Source organism: Cavia porcellus, unplaced genomic scaffold (assembly GCF_034190915.1).
Source record: "Cavia porcellus strain 051 isolate PalLab524CR breed Dunkin Hartley unplaced genomic scaffold, mCavPor4.1 scaffold_20, whole genome shotgun sequence".
Classification (NCBI taxonomy): domain Eukaryota; kingdom Metazoa; phylum Chordata; class Mammalia; order Rodentia; family Caviidae; genus Cavia; species Cavia porcellus.
Genome location: NW_026947503.1, coordinates 11,179,694 through 11,195,692, shown reverse-complemented (window position 1 = coordinate 11,195,692; position 15,999 = coordinate 11,179,694). Strand labels below are relative to the sequence as shown.

At 34.9% G+C, this 15,999-nt stretch overlaps 1 protein-coding gene across 5 annotated transcripts in view; it reads right to left on the bottom strand.

The window, feature by feature from the left end:
- Rttn (rotatin) overlaps positions 1-15,999 on the bottom strand; it is a 182,362-nt gene that overhangs the window by 110,186 nt on the left and 56,177 nt on the right. For all 5 annotated transcript variants that reach the window (XR_010041369.1, XM_003466520.5, XM_063231469.1 and 2 more), the window contains 3 exons: positions 9,441-9,629; positions 8,617-8,856; positions 2,708-2,852 (listed from right to left, as the gene is read on the bottom strand). Coding sequence is in view for 4 of the 5 variants with exons in the window: in XM_003466520.5 (XP_003466568.2) it covers positions 2,708-2,852; positions 8,617-8,856; positions 9,441-9,629 (574 nt within the window). In the remaining variant the exon portion in view is untranslated. The remainder of the gene's footprint in view (positions 1-2,707; positions 2,853-8,616; positions 8,857-9,440; positions 9,630-15,999) is intronic.

Below are 15,999 nucleotides of genomic sequence, written 5' to 3'. Positions count from 1 at the left end.
ACAACCCAAAACATCACCAATTTTTTTGGAGCGTTTCTCTCTCCCTCTGGCTCTTCCACCGTCTCACCATGAGCAACATTCCTCTGCCAGGCCCTGCTGCCCCTATGTTTCTATTCTGAAGCCACCATGCATGGACTGAAATGATGAGTCAAATAATCTGTCCTATGAGTTGCAGGTGCAGATATTTTGTCCCAACAATGGGAAAAGTGCACCAATACAGGGTGGCATAAGTACAATTAAGAAAAATGACATAAAGGGTACTGATATATTAAATGCAACCGTCAGAGAAGGCTTCTCTATTAAGTAACATTTGAACAGAACATAGAATTATGTGGACATCAGCTACATGAGTGTGATCAAGTTACATTAAAAGATACTCTGCCTTAATCCCCTTCAAAACACACCTCTCTCATTTCGATAATTTCAGTAAGTTTTCATTTGGAGGGTTGTTAGTTGTGTCACTGTGATTATCTTACTGTCCTCAATCAATATGTTTATTTTTCATGGTTCTTTCGACTTTAGAGAACAGTTGGCAGTCACAGGTTCCAGATCCAGTGAATAAGGTAGATGACAATGCATCATAATGCTTTTACAAACTGATCTCTGCAATGGATAGCATTTGGGCGCAGCATTCACTATACTTCTGATTACACCTCACAAGGAATCTTATGAAAGAGGCTTCAGTAAGTAGCAAGAACGGCGTAAAATGATCAAAGTGAGGAGTATTTTGAGAATGATTAGTGACAATGTATCTTCTTTGTAATACATTTTTAAAATTTAAACCTTTATAATTTTCATTCCTTCTTGTAGATATCTAGGGGCAGAACATGCTACAGAGAAAAGGAAATGTAAGGGCACTCAGGCAGTTGTGAGTGCCATGTCTGAAAAACAGCTAAGAGTCCAATGTGGACAGAACAGAATGGGTGGGTGCAGGGGCAGAAGAGGTCAGAAGGATATTCAGAATCAAACTCAAGTAGAGCCTGCTAGGCTACAGTAAGCACTCTGCAATTTAATTTGAATGAGAGGAACTTCACAGAGATTTTGAGAAGATGAGTCGCATGATATAATGTGAAAAAATCACTCCAGAAAACTGCCTTGAAAACTATAGCTGACATATAGGTGGAAGCGTTAGTCTACAGTAAGCAAAGGTATGATGGCAGGTGGTAATGACTGTGATGACTGACCTGGTTAAAAAAGATCAGTTTTCATACACACACACACATGACACACACGTGCACATTCACCTATATGACTTGTGTATGACTAAATATGAAAATTAAGGTCATATAATATAATGTAAATATTAAAAAATATGAAAAGCAAAAACAATATAATAATGTCAGGAGATAAAAAGATTCAAAATAATTAAGTCCAAACAGAAGCACAGTGAGAAGATAAATGACAAGTAGAAAATATCTATAATTCATACCATAGAGTTAATCTCCCTGATTTATAAAGAGCTCCTCTATAATTTATATATGTAAATATACAACAGAAATAGAATACTAACAATTCCAAATATGAGCAGAACCAGCAAGGCCAGCAAGGCACAATCCACAAAAAGAATAACAAAGGAGCTCCAAATAAAATATCTTCACCTCACTCAAGTAAGTTTCATACTTATAAAACCACCAAAGCAAAACACACACATGCACATATACCACAGGTCTCTGCAATGTGATAAAGCAGGTATAATTCCAGGAACTTAGTTTGTAAATATAGTTGTATGTATAAACTTGAGCATACTCCATATGGATCTTTTTTAGTGTATCCTAAAAGGTTATGAAATTAAGCTTATGATTCTTGTAATCAACCGCATAGCTTTATAATGCCAAATGTTTATTACTCAACTAATGTTTATTAAGACTTCACTATGTGCAAGACACTATGGTACATGTGGGCATGTGATTATGAATAAAGCAGTCCCTAGTTACATAAGTTTACAATAAACATCGCAGTAAGTTCTATTCATGCAAATATTCATATCCATTAAAAGCTCTAACTTTCAACTCATAGTATTTTGCCTTTTTATACCAAACCACCTCTGTAAGCTTTGCAAAGGTGTTACCATAAAACAGAATGCTCCCTTATAAAGTCCATTATCTGTCAGTACTACATCAGGTTAAGTTTTTTGTTCTAACTCTTTACTTGTGCAGATTTATCTTTGTTAATTAAATTCATATGGTATTTGAAATAAACACACAGATGGTCAAACAACAGAAACTAAGCTAGCTTCCTTAGTTCTTAACAAGTTTCTTTTAGCTTCCTGAGTTCACAGAAAGTTTCTTCGAACAGCTAAAAATCTGAGGATAGTGGGAATTAGAAGAGTAAATAGTCCAATGAATGTTAATTAAATTCCGAGCACTGTTTTACTGTTTCCAATAATATACCCTCCTTCTTCCTCCTGTGTTTACTGCCTCCCTCTCCGCCTTATTGACCCCCTCCTAGCATCCTGACTGATCTTCACTTAAAAATACATGCAGCAGACAGCTCACATACAGAACAAGTTCTGTTAAATACCAGAAGTGATATATCATTTACTCTGTAGAATTTTAAAAACACAGCCACAGTCAAATAGAAGGCCATGTTGTTATGGGGTATTCATTGTTAGATGAAAACTATCAAGATAAATACAATCCTTTCGCATAAATGATTTCTACAAATAAACTGGTTCTCAAGCCAAAAATTCAAATTCTTTAACACTTACATGTCTAAGGAGTAATTCCAGAATCCAACTTAGAAGTTCAACTGGTGGACTTCTAGCTTGTTCTTTCATTAACGTCTTTAAAAAATGTACAATATCTATTAGCAGTTTCTCATCTTCAGTGCAAGCAGGAAGTACCTGTAAAAATCTATGATAAGGAAGACAGTAATCATGATTTCTAGCTCTTTAAGATATATACCACTGTTCATCATGGATATAAATATTCAACACATTTCTCAAGATCATACTATTTTTTAGATGCTATTCTAGAGGCCATATGAAAATGCACAAGTGAAGAAAACAGGGTATCCTTCCAATCACTAACAACCCAGGCCTGTAATGGAGAAAACAAGTGACCAATTAACTAATAAAACTGGAAGTGATAAATAACATAAACGATAAAATGCCAAATGCAGAAAAATTGATAAATGAATGCGAAAGAGAAAAATAATTTCCTCTAACTGACCTGAAAAAGTTGCTTCTTTATGCCAGAATTGTCATGTTTCACTGAATTTAAAAAAAAAAGAAAAGAAAAGAAAGAAAAAACAGTATTTCAAACCTACTTCTGACCAAGTAGAAAAAGTAAGATAATAAGGTGAAGGAGAAAAAATATTGCAAAGATACCATCACAATTGTGACAAGAACAACACTGAAAATAGACATAGGAATGAATAGCTTTGTAAGTTCAAAGAAAAGGGTACAAATCAAATTTGTGGGTTTTCTTTTTTTAAAGACAAGAGTCTCACTATGTAGTCTAGGCTGGCCTTGAATTCAATATAAAGCCTATGCTGGCCTCAAGCTTATGGTGATCCTCCTGTCTCAGTCTCCCAAGTACTAGGATTACAAGAGTATGTCACCACACCCAGCAATTTTCTGAGATTCTTAAAAGAAAATGATATAAGAGAACTAGAAACTGGTAGATATGAAAAAGAATAATTTGGAAATGTTAGGCTTTTAAAAAAGATAATCAGGAATAGAAGCATAAGAGATTTATCTGTAATGCTTTTATTTTTAAAAATAAAGGCAACTATATCAAAACGTAAGAGCACTGATATTACTTAACATAAAATCCAACATTTATTGAGCACTGAACTATGCCAGACTTTGTGCTAAGAACTTAAAATTTTTTTTCAATCTTCATACAATTGGTAGCTCTATTTCAAAACTGATAAAGCTCAGATATAGTTAAGTGATTTTTCCTATGGTTATATGGCTACCATTACAACATAAAAGCTAATATAAACAGTCCAACACCATGGCTATATTATATTTCTAGGATGTGATAGGGTACTGCCATTATTATTCTTTTGTCTTTATTTAAAATTCATACCTTCCCAAAATGACAGGCAGCAGAGATAACAAGTGTCATATTATGAAAATTGACATTAGAAAAATATTTCAAAAGGACAGATGAAAGGATGATTCTAACAACAGAAAATTAAAATATCACCTCTGCAGCCTTGTTTTACAATCAGTTCCCAAATTCTTTATATCCAAGTATAATTATCTTTCTTTCATTTGCTAAAAAACACTATACTAACTTAAAGCCTTATCATTGTGCTTGGCATGTTTTCAGCCTCCATCTTGCTTGCTATAAACCAAATAAAAAAGAAAAAAATACAGTTGTCTCTCATCCACGGAGGGTTTGTTCCAAGACTTTCTACAGATAGCAAAATGTGCAGATGCTCAAGACTTTGATCTTACCCTTTGTGCCTTGGATTAAACTTTAGCCATAAATAACTCTCTCCACCAAGGTGAATCAGGTACCCCACTATATAGCTTCCTAACAGACTTCCCCTTGAGAGCATTCTCAGCGTTTGTTATACTTTTAACTGCCTTCACTGCAAGTTCCATAAAAACAAGGACTTTATCAGTTTTGCTTATTGCTAAATATTCTACTAGGGCCTAGCATCTAATAGGTAATGCTCGTGCAGTGATGGAAAAGCACTAAAAAAGGGAGGCAATAGCCGTTTTCTACAATCCTTTTCAGTCCATACCACCATTCCTCATAAAGCATAACGCCTGAATCAGAGAGGGAGCTCTAAAACACTATTGACAAGTGAGAAGTCTGAAGTAACTGAAAGAATTTAGAGTCTGAGCAAAGTAGAAAAGAAATTATAGTTATAACATATAAGCTGTCACATATGAATAAAATTAGGATTTATTCCAAGTGTGGCTAAAAGATAGACTCATAGGTAGAAATGACTAGGTAGAGGTTCAAAAGAACTTGTTATTAACCACACTTCTTAGACAGAATGATCATCCTTAAAAAGAACTACTCATGTTGACGATACACAGTCATTTGACAGGGATATATGGATAGGAATTCATCAAGTACCCAGCTTGATCTCTCAAACCTATCCAATCTTTACTTATCAGGAGTGAATTGTACATTGTGCCATATTGGATATGTGAAGACATAAGAATACAATAAACTCAGGCACATGAGCAGTAAAGACATATTTAAGTAACTTTAACAATTATGGGTTGCAGGTCAGCCACATGACAATTACTGTGGTAATTCTAGAATACATTACAGAGGAAAAAATGGGGATTCTAAGCTCAAAGATGAATATTTACAGAATGGTTAGGGAATTAACAACACAAAGGCGAAAAAATATAAAGCAAAAGTACACACCCCAGAACAGTGACTGTGAACATTTTAAAGCCTGCAGTGAGGAAAAACAGCTGGCTTCAGCACCATGCCATAAGTTTGCCACCACTCCCCTAGACTGTCAAACAGTTTCATAAAACTGTAATACATACATACTTCATAATACTGCTGTGCGTGTTAGAGGTGAGATATTCAACTAAAGAAGTAATCAAGTACCAGATCAGAAAGGGGTTTCTGAACTGTGCTATACGACAGTGATGGCAAACCTTTTAGAGCTTTCAAGAACACAAACAATCTGCTGCAGCACGAATAGATTTACTATAGGTTTGCTACCACTGCTATAGGGTTCATGGTCTGGAGTGAGAGGATTCCACAGGCGATAAGCACTTAAAGAGTGTTCAGAAAGCAATATAAGGAATAGCACAAGGATAGAAACAGAAACTATAAAACCAACTGGCTAGTCATTCTGGAGTCCAGATGAAAAATGATAAAGATAACGACAATAGAACTTCTCATAGAAAAGAGGCAGAGAGGTTTTAAGCATGCAAAAATCAATAGGAAATGACTTACGAACACTGTAGACACCTCTACTGTACAATGCTACTGAGCCCTGGCTATCACATTTTTTCTTAATTACTTAAAAATGTAAGAGTTTTTATTTTGGAAGTCCATTGTTTAAATGACCTAAGAGGAAAATTTTAAAAACTATCTTGGCAAGGACAGAATTATTGCTATATATATTTACTTCTAAATGAATTTCTTTTGGGGGACTTTCATTTAGAGATGTATAGATATATAGAGATATATGTATATAGATACATTTAGATATATTTTAATTACTCACAAAATATATTTACTGATAGAAAAAATCTAAAATATGCTAGCTTGAAAATATAAAATCATTCACACCAGTATAATCATGCTTCTTTATACTGTTTTATCTAGAATAATATAATTTGAAATACTTTTATATAATACACAAAATTTTAAACTAAGCTTATAAAAAAGTTATTTCAATAATTTAGTCATAATTTACAGGAAATTTTCACTCTAACCATTTTTTTGCTTTAAGTGTTGCCTAGCTAACTGGTCAAAACATGACATTCCTTCAACTGAGTAAAACAAAACAAAAATTTCTGAAAGTCTCATATCTTTTATATACCTATATACGTTATACACACGCATACATAAACATACACCTCTATGCACACTATTTTGGGGAGTAAAAATATTTAAATTTTCTGAACAAGGTGTATTCTGTGATATACTGATACACTCCTTAGTAAAACATACTATAGCAAAAACATGTGTAATATATATATATTATGCAACAGTATCTGTTCTACATATATTGACCTTATAAACCAAATAAAAAAGAAAAAAATATAGTTGTCTCTCATCCATGGAGGGTTTGTTCCAAGACTTTCTACAGATAGCAAAATGTGCAGATGCTCAAGACTTTGATCTTAAGCACAGCATTTCCATATTATGTGAAGTATTTCCATATAATTTAAGCACATCCTTTTGTATATATGTGACTTTTAGAGAATTTATAAGAGCTAATACAATGTAAATACTACGTAAGGAGTTTCCACACTACATAGTTTAGATAAAGTAATAAGGAAAAAAAATTTCTGTTCAGTATAGATGTGGGGTTTTTATCATAGCATTTTCAATTCTCATTTGGTTGAATCCATGAAAAGAGACCTACTATCTATGGATATGGAAAGCTGACTGTGTATAAAACACACACACTCTGAAATGACCAGAAAGTAGAAAGGAGATATTAGAGAAAAGAAAGACTTTGAGAGAGAGTACAAGGACAGCAGATAGTGAGTGGGAGAGTGATCCAAGTATGTTACATGCAGGTATAAATAACAAAATAAAACATACTGGTCTGCATAGCTAATATGCACTAATAAAAAAAAAAAAAACCCACTCTACTCTTTACTCATGTCAGTCACAGGATAAACCCACTATAAAAATGTGAAGTCACATACAGGTACTGCTATTAGGCAGCTGAATTGCTCTAAGGACTTCCACCGATCTACATAGACAAAGAGTCTTTGTCTTAATGTAGTTTTGCAGACTATTTCTATGGTTTTAATATACATTCCTAGATTTTACCATAAAATTGTTTTTTTAACAAACAAATATATCAAATTTATTGAGACTACAGAGTTTATACATCCTCAGTTGATAAGAATATTTAAAAGTAATAGGTTGACATTTAACAATTGGCTAGGGACTAGAGTGCTGATTTGTTGTTCACTGATTTGCACCTTTAAATACCCCACTAAGCCAGTATCAAACTACAATGTAATATGGAGTTGGAAAGAGAAGATCAGGAGCACACCAGTATATAGTATTTCTATAAAACTCACAGTAAAATATTACAAAACAACTAGAGAATAATGTTTTCATATTCATTATCTTTATTTTCAAATAATTTAATTGTAAATTATAATTTTTAAAAATAACTTAAAAATTAACTTTCAAAAATCCTGAAAATTTAGTCATCAGCTCTCACACAAAGCAGTACTAGCCATCCGTGGCACATCACGGGAAAGGACCAATTGCTAAAGGATAACTAAAGCTCACATTTTGGAAACTCATTTAACCTAGCTTTTTTTTTTTTTTAATTGCATGCTTTATGTTCAATAAAATTATATACTTTACACTAAAGTCACATGAAGATTAAAATGAAAAACCGGGTACAGTGGTTGCTTATCTGTCTTGTTGCAAATGTAACCATCTACAACCAGTTAAATGTGCTAAACTGACAAGCTAGTCTCTTTCCAATAACTATTAAAGGACTGACACATGGAAATCATTGTCGTGAAATTCAGACTAATGAGAAAAATGAGTTAATTTACTTGAGAACAAAAGCAAAACAATATAAACCAACCTATGGTAGGTGTACCAAATCTATTACTCAATTCTCTAACGTTTCAACTCACTTATAATAGGAATAGGAATAAACATTCAGTGTTTCATTTATGTCTTATCTTGATTATTTACTTTTGTGAAAAATAATTTCTAAGCTAGGATAACTAAAACTGGTAAAAATCTATTAATAATTCCTTCAAAAATACAGTGAATAAGTTAAAATTTCTTTTCTGCTCTCAGTATTTCTAACAGATAGTAAAAATCCTGGAGTTTTACTTTCTGTAAAAAAACATTTCTCTCAGGTTAGCAACAGTAAGAATATTTGCTCTTATCTTCAAAGGTTTGAAGATGAACCCACATTCAATTCAATCCAGGTCTTTGAAACTGTTAGGCTTACCCTTATACTAACCTGTTTAGTGCATTGTGCCAACCCAAGGACTTCAAGGTAACCCCACATGGGCTGCTATCACCCTTTAAAGACAGTTTGTCATTCAGAAGATAAAAACTCATCCTAGTGACAGCAGCCCTAACATCCCTGTGGGCGGCAGCGTGAAGAATAGAGTAAAAGCAGTCCTGCAGCCCACTTGCTGTGTGTGTTATCTTCAGAGTGAAGATGTCCACTGTGGAGAGTTTCAGTGTATCTGAAAATCTGGACAAAAAGAAGAAAGACCAACATAAAGCTATTTAAATAAAAGCTCACATTTAAATCCTTTATTTTCATTCTCTTTTAATTAAAGATTGACTCTCTTCATTCTCTTTTAATTAAAGATAGCCAAAAGAAAACTGGTGTGTGCCAGTATTAGTTTTACATTAGCATATTAAGTATTTATACTGACTTTAACCTTCTTAAAGAAATATAAAACATTTTTTATTCCTAACAGTCTGACATTAGAATATTAAAAATACAAAAATACTCATTAACATAGTAATAACATTCTACACTTATTAACTAGCTTTACTCTAACCCAGAGCACTTTTGCTAATGATTTAGAACTATTAACTAAACAAACTTAAAACAGCAAAAATTACAATGGCATTTAAATATCTTTCATGTGGTAGTTTAAAAATAATACACACACATAAATCATTAAAATAAAGTAAAAAAATCTTCAGTTAAAAGCAGAAGCAGATGGTAGTACCAAGTGAAAAAGCTATTTGATATGAAGAAAAAGTAAACTGTAATTAATTGGTTACAAGTACTTAACCATGTTATTTTTAAATATAACTGCTTACTCTTGGATTTTAGTTTCAGAGTTCATTTCCTTCAATAGATTATCACTCCCGTGATACCATGACAAGTTCCATGCTATTCTCAGCATATCTGACACAGGCTTCAAAGCCAAACAATCAGCAGACAAAGCCAAAACTACTGAATAAGGGCTCACAGCATGGTGGCCATCTACATGCACTGGTAGATGATACCTAGGGAAAATATATACAAATAATTACAAACTTCACATATTCTTAAACAGTATTCAAAAAGATGGGTCACAAATTGAGATAGCTGTATGCTTCCTATTACATAATAATGCAGAGATCTTTCCCACAATTCCTACTTCTAAATTATCATAGTTTATACAATGTATCGATTATTCTTTTTGCCTCTAAACTACCAAAAAACACATCATTTAACTTTTACTGACGACTTACTACACCCTGTACTATACTTGACTTGTTGCAAATATAGTTAACACTCCTAAAGTCAGAGTCCATGTCACAGCAAATCAAACAAAATGTTTTCACCTTACATACATGTGCCTACTTTTTTTCAAACGCTGTCCCATCTCATTCATTCACAGTTACAAGGCGAGGCACCCATTTTCACACATGATCAAAATGAAAATTCTCAAAGATACTAAAGGAACTGCCTATCTTCAGATGTTAACAAGGGACGGAATGCCAATTTATTTTCTTTTAAGAGTACCAGTGTTCTCTCTTGGCCTAGTTGGGCCCCGCCCAGTGACTCCCAAGTGCCTGGGAGCTGCCTGCACTCGCGAGGCAAAAGTGCACACTGAGAGTTCCATCCCCCAGTGGGGCATCAGACATTCACTCTGAGCCTGCTAGGGCCCTGCCCAGCGTCCCCTTCACCGGAGGACCACCGGGAAGGTCCCTCTGTGTCTATTTGGGTTCCTGCCCCATGACCCCCAAGTGGCCTGGAGCCACCTGTGCTCTGCCTCGCTAGTGGAAAGGAACACTGAGAGTTCCATCTCACTGTGCAGCCTCTGCCCATCACTCTGAGCCTGGTAGGACCCCACCCACATCCACCATCGCCAGAGGAACCCTGCGATGCTCCCTCTTGGACCAGTTGGGCCCAGCCCAGTGATCCCCCCACCTCCCAGCACTCTGCCTTGAGAGCCAAAAGTGCATGTTGAGAGATCCATGCCATGGTGGGGCATCAGAACATTGTTAGAAGCCTGGTGGGACATTGCCCAGCAGCCCCCATCACCCAGGGATCTCTGGGAAGATCCCTCCTGCCCTATTTGGACCCTGCCCAGCAATCCCAAAGTGGCCCAGAGCCTCGTGTGTTTTGCCTCACCAGCCAAAAGTGCATGCTGTGAGTTCTATTCCATGGTGCAGCTTCAGCACATCTCTCTTAGCCTGGCAGCTGGGAGTCACCTGGGAAGGCCTGTCTAAGGACCTTCACTCAACTGGGGACAACTTCCTGCAGTAGGCATAGATATTGTCAACCCAAGAAACGATTGAGACCTTGCATTCAGTTTCCCTAAGGGAATACTGGAAAATGACAAAACTAAAGAACAAGATGCAATCTCAAAGCTCCAGCCCATCCCTAGCAAGCCTAGGAGATATGAACACAATAGAAAATGTAAGCCATACACCTGAAACCCCTGAAATGATAGCAACAAAGAAAGGAAACAACTCTGGAAAGCAATGAAAGAACACAGATCAGAAATAGTTTCGCAGCTAAAAGAAGAAATGGCAAATGTAATGAAAGAAATGCTTAAGACATCTAAAGAAGAAATAGTTAAAAAATTAGAGGAACACTGCAAAAAGATGGAAACCTTGAATGAACAATATAAGACACATAGAGAATGCCTGAAACAGATTCAAAGAAATATCCAGGAAATCAAAAATTCCATCAAAGGTTGGCAAAACCGTCTCAATAAAAGGGAAGATAGACTTTTAGATCTCAAAGACAAGATTACAGTGAACAGGAAAGGAGAGATCTTATAAAATAACAAGAAATCAAGAAATAACAAACAGCTGCAAGCTGATGCAAGAAAAACAACATAAGATTGATAGGTATATAAGAAAAAGAAGGTGACAAAATAAATGATAACCAAAGACTATTTAGAGAAGGAATAGCTGAAAACTTCCCAAACATGAGAATGCAAACTGACATGCAGACAAATTAAGCATAAAGAACTACAATGAGCCATAACCAAAATAAAACTACAGCCAGATATATAATAATCAGTCACTTCAATTTTTCATTTGTTAAGTGTAGTATTCCATCAAACATTACTAGCTTTGCCAGGGCAGTATAAAATGAACTATGATTTGACACTGAAGATCAACCAAAGGTTCACATACTAAAAGCTTGGTGCCCAGGGCGGCACTATTGGGAGATGGTGAAACATTTAGGAGGTGGGGCCTAGTGGGAGGTTCTGATGTCACTGGAGAGTCCCTCAATGGGGCCAGTGGGACCCCAGGCTCCTCTTCTTCCTGCCTCATGAGGTGGTTTTGCTTCATCACAGTCCTGACGGGATATGATGTCCTTACCAGGGGCTGATGGCCAAGACTGAACCCTAACCTTGAATCAGCTCTGTCTAATCCTTGAGTAGATCAAATCCTTGTTTAGATCAGCACATGGGGCCATCAGCCATGAACCTCCAAAACTATGAACCAAATAAGCCTTTCTTTTATAAAGATACTTCATTATAATACTTCCAAGATGACTGATACAAAATAACCAAAGGAAGAAGCTCCAGAAATAACCAATATATCAGAGAAGAACCAGATACTGAAATTATTACACAAGAACTATAAAAAAGATTGTATTAACGTTTTCAAGAAAAGCATTGCATGACAGAGTATTTCATCAGAGAACAGAAATCTATAAACATAAGTGAATAATTTTAAAAATGAAAAAAATAACTAAAATTCAAAACTCAATAGATAAATTTAATATATACTCGCTAGAGCCAAAAAGTATCAGACAACAAGTTATAAGAAAATAGTCAGACTGAAGCAAAAGGAAGAAAAACACAAAAAGAGTATCATATATAGGATACACAGTGGATCACAAACTTACTTCACTCCACAATTCTGGAAAAGTAAGTCACATTCATATTTGTAAAGGAAAGATAGCTGCAGTCATGCTAATCACTGAATGCAGAGTTCCAAATAAAAACAAAATTCTGCATAATGCTTCTGTTCGAAAGCAAATTGTTCCCAAACAAAAGCAAATGTGAAACGAGGTACCATTGTAGTTGTTTAAAATCTTTTTCACTGGAAAGCAAATGGACTAAAGTAGCTCTAATTCTTTACGTACCCACATAAGCAAACTAGGGTCCAATATAAACAACAGATCAAACTCAGAAACTGTATCAATCAGAAAACTGCCATGTAACCTTTAAATATGGTCTTCCTAGACTTACAGTCAAATATATTTTCTCTATCTTGTTTCTCTGTCAGGCTTTAAAAGTTCATGCCCATACTGTTGCAGTGGAACTCTTTAAAACTCTTGGTGGTTCTGAGAGCAGCTGATTCACAAATCATTCCTTGCTCAAATTTTTCTTTTAATGTTAGCAAACCTATCTCATGTACGTGTAATCAAAATCCAAGAAAAAAATAAAACTGGGTAAAAGCAGTTTTAAAGAGATACTAACAAAAAAAAAGTTTAAATAGCATAAAGAACATCTACTTCAATTCAATTCCATACAAGTATTAAGCAGAACAAATATAAAAAATATACACAGATATCACAATAGAACGACAGACAAAATTGTAAAGCAGACAGTCAAAAAACAAAAAGCAACAGACAGTGATGTCTTAGTTACTTTTCTCTATTTGCTGAGACAAAATACCTGATGCCCAAAATTGGAGAAGGAAAAGTTTATTTACTTTATAGTTTTTGGATGTTTCAATCCACACTCAGTTGGGTCCAAAGCAGGATGGCACAGGTAAGGGTCAACCACTCAGGGCGGATACCATGAGTGAACACAAGAAAAGGGGCAAAAGGGGCAAAGCATGCCTCCTCCTCTCCCTTATACTGTATGCTGGTTACGCACCCTGGGGGTGCAACATTCACATCACCAATTTCAGCAAACCACACAACAAACCAATCACAAATGCTAGACTCAGCTGCCTTTGAAAGGTCTGCACTCATGATCACGTGAGGCTTTGGGGGGAATATTTACCATAACGCGTGGATATTACTTTAATAATTAACATGTAAGGCAGATATGGAAAAACTTCCAGAGCTTTCAATGGTCACAGCCAGCTGTGGCACAGGTCTCCACCACCAGTGTGAGATACACTGTTCACAGAGGAACGGACTTCTGGGACATCCATATTTTCTCCAAAGAAGTTAAGCATACAACTAACAACTTCTTCTTCTTCTTCTTTTTTTTGGTCTATTTGAAACTCACTGTGCAGCTCAGGCTGGCCTTGGGCTGACTTTGTACCCTACACTGTTTCAAACTTGTAACAAGTCTCCAGTTTAGCCTCCTGAGTGCTGGGATTACAAGAGTACACCACCATGACCGGTTTGACAACCAACTGTCAACAAAGAATGGAGTAAACCCCCAATTCAAAATTCTATGACTAATGAAAATATCCTTTAAAACTGGAACAGAAGAATTTTTACATTACACACACTCTGGGACAAATAAGTAAATCTCAGATGAAAGTAAAGAAATCCAAGAAGAAATGAAGACTAATACAAAAGGTTTAACGTATATGAATCTAATGAAAAAATTTCTAAAGCCTGTACACTATTCCTTTTTTATCATTACCAGGGATCGAACTCACGACCCTCTGCTTGCAAGGCAGGTGCTTATGCCACTGAGCTAAACCCTCAGGCCCCCTGTACACTATTTTGAATGTAGTAAAATTAATTTTTAGTTAAGGAAATAAATTATAGTTTAATCTAGAGATTTTAATAATATATATCCTATATATCCTTTCAAATGTACGGTTACTATATAATGCCTTATAAATATCTGTAATATTGTATTTTATATAAAATACACAGAATATATAATCGAATATTTACAAAATGCATAGTTACAATCTAGCAACTGACAAAAATGGAATAATTTTAAAAATTAATTCAAAAAAGAAAGAAAAAATTCTCACAGTGGGCATGTAGAAAATAGCAAGATAACCAATTTGTATTCAAAAACATTAGCAATTATAGTAAATATATCCCACATTTAAAGGTAAACATTGTCAGACTGAACAAAAACTATATAGTTCTTCGAAAAAAACTTAAGAACACAGACTAAATAAAATCACAAGTATGGAAAAATATCTTTAAAATCATTAGCTGAATAAAAGCTATTAAAGCTATCCAAGAGCCAGGGGCAGCCATATAGGATGGGAAGACAATCAAGAAGCCAAGGCAAACCAAACCTTCCTGTGAGTCAGCCAGTGTGCAGCTGGGAGACAAGAAGAGAAACTCTCCCATCCCCCAGCCCGCTACTTTAGCAATGGGCTGGCTCAGAGAAAGTCGCACTGAGATGATAGCGTAACTTAATGCTTCTATTGTTTGATTGACTTTGCAGGTTTGCAGGTCTAAAGTACCTATTTGGAGGATAACACTACGCATTATAGCAACTATGGGGAATTTCTGTCTTGTTTTTGAAATCCAATGTTTTTTTCTGTTTTACTGTTGTGTTTTGATCCTACATCTGGTAACCAGAGCAACTATTTTATAGATAACAATACACAATATAACAACCAATGTTAAATTCCTATCATCTGGTTTTGAAAACCTATATCGCTATTGGGGTTTTTTGGTTATTGCTATTGTTGCTGGTGTTGCTGTCATTTGGTTTTAGTTGTTGGTTTTGTAATTTGTTTGCTTCTTGATTTTTGTGTTTTATCTTTTTTCTCTTCAAAATAAAAATTAATTAATTAATTAATTAAATAAAGCTATCCAAGTAACAGATAAGTAGATTCTAATGAATAAAGATATTGTGGGACAGCTAATATTCTTACACTGCTCATTAGAATATAAATTGGTGGGGCTGGGGATTTAGCTCAGCGGCATAAGCACCTGCCTTCCAAGCAGGCAGTCGTGAGTTCGATCCTCGGTTCCGATAAAAATGAAAAAGACAAAAAAAAAAAAAGAATATAAATTGGTACAGTTATTTTGTTATACTGTTTGATAGTACATAATACACAAAACATAAATGCCCTATATCGCAGGAATTAGACATGTTCAAGCATGTTTTTAGCAGTCATTTGTTCAAAATGTCCCAAACAAGAAACGAAAGAAGTGCCCATAAACAGTTCATGTAAGTAAAACTACTACATACTCTTATAGAGACTACTTCACAGTGAGAATGAACCAACCAATGCTTCATGGAATAGTATAAATAAATCCTCTCAAGTTGAGCAAAAGAAGAAAAATATAAAAATTCACTCTATTACATAATTCAAAGAATAGAGAAAAAAATGTAGTTATAGAAATTGAAACAAGATTACATTTTGGATTGTTAGAAACCAATAGAAATGGCTAGTAGTATTCTGTTATCATAGTTTTCATGTTAGTTCTATGCATATACTTATATGTAAAAAAAGTACCTGGACTTTATGCTTTAAG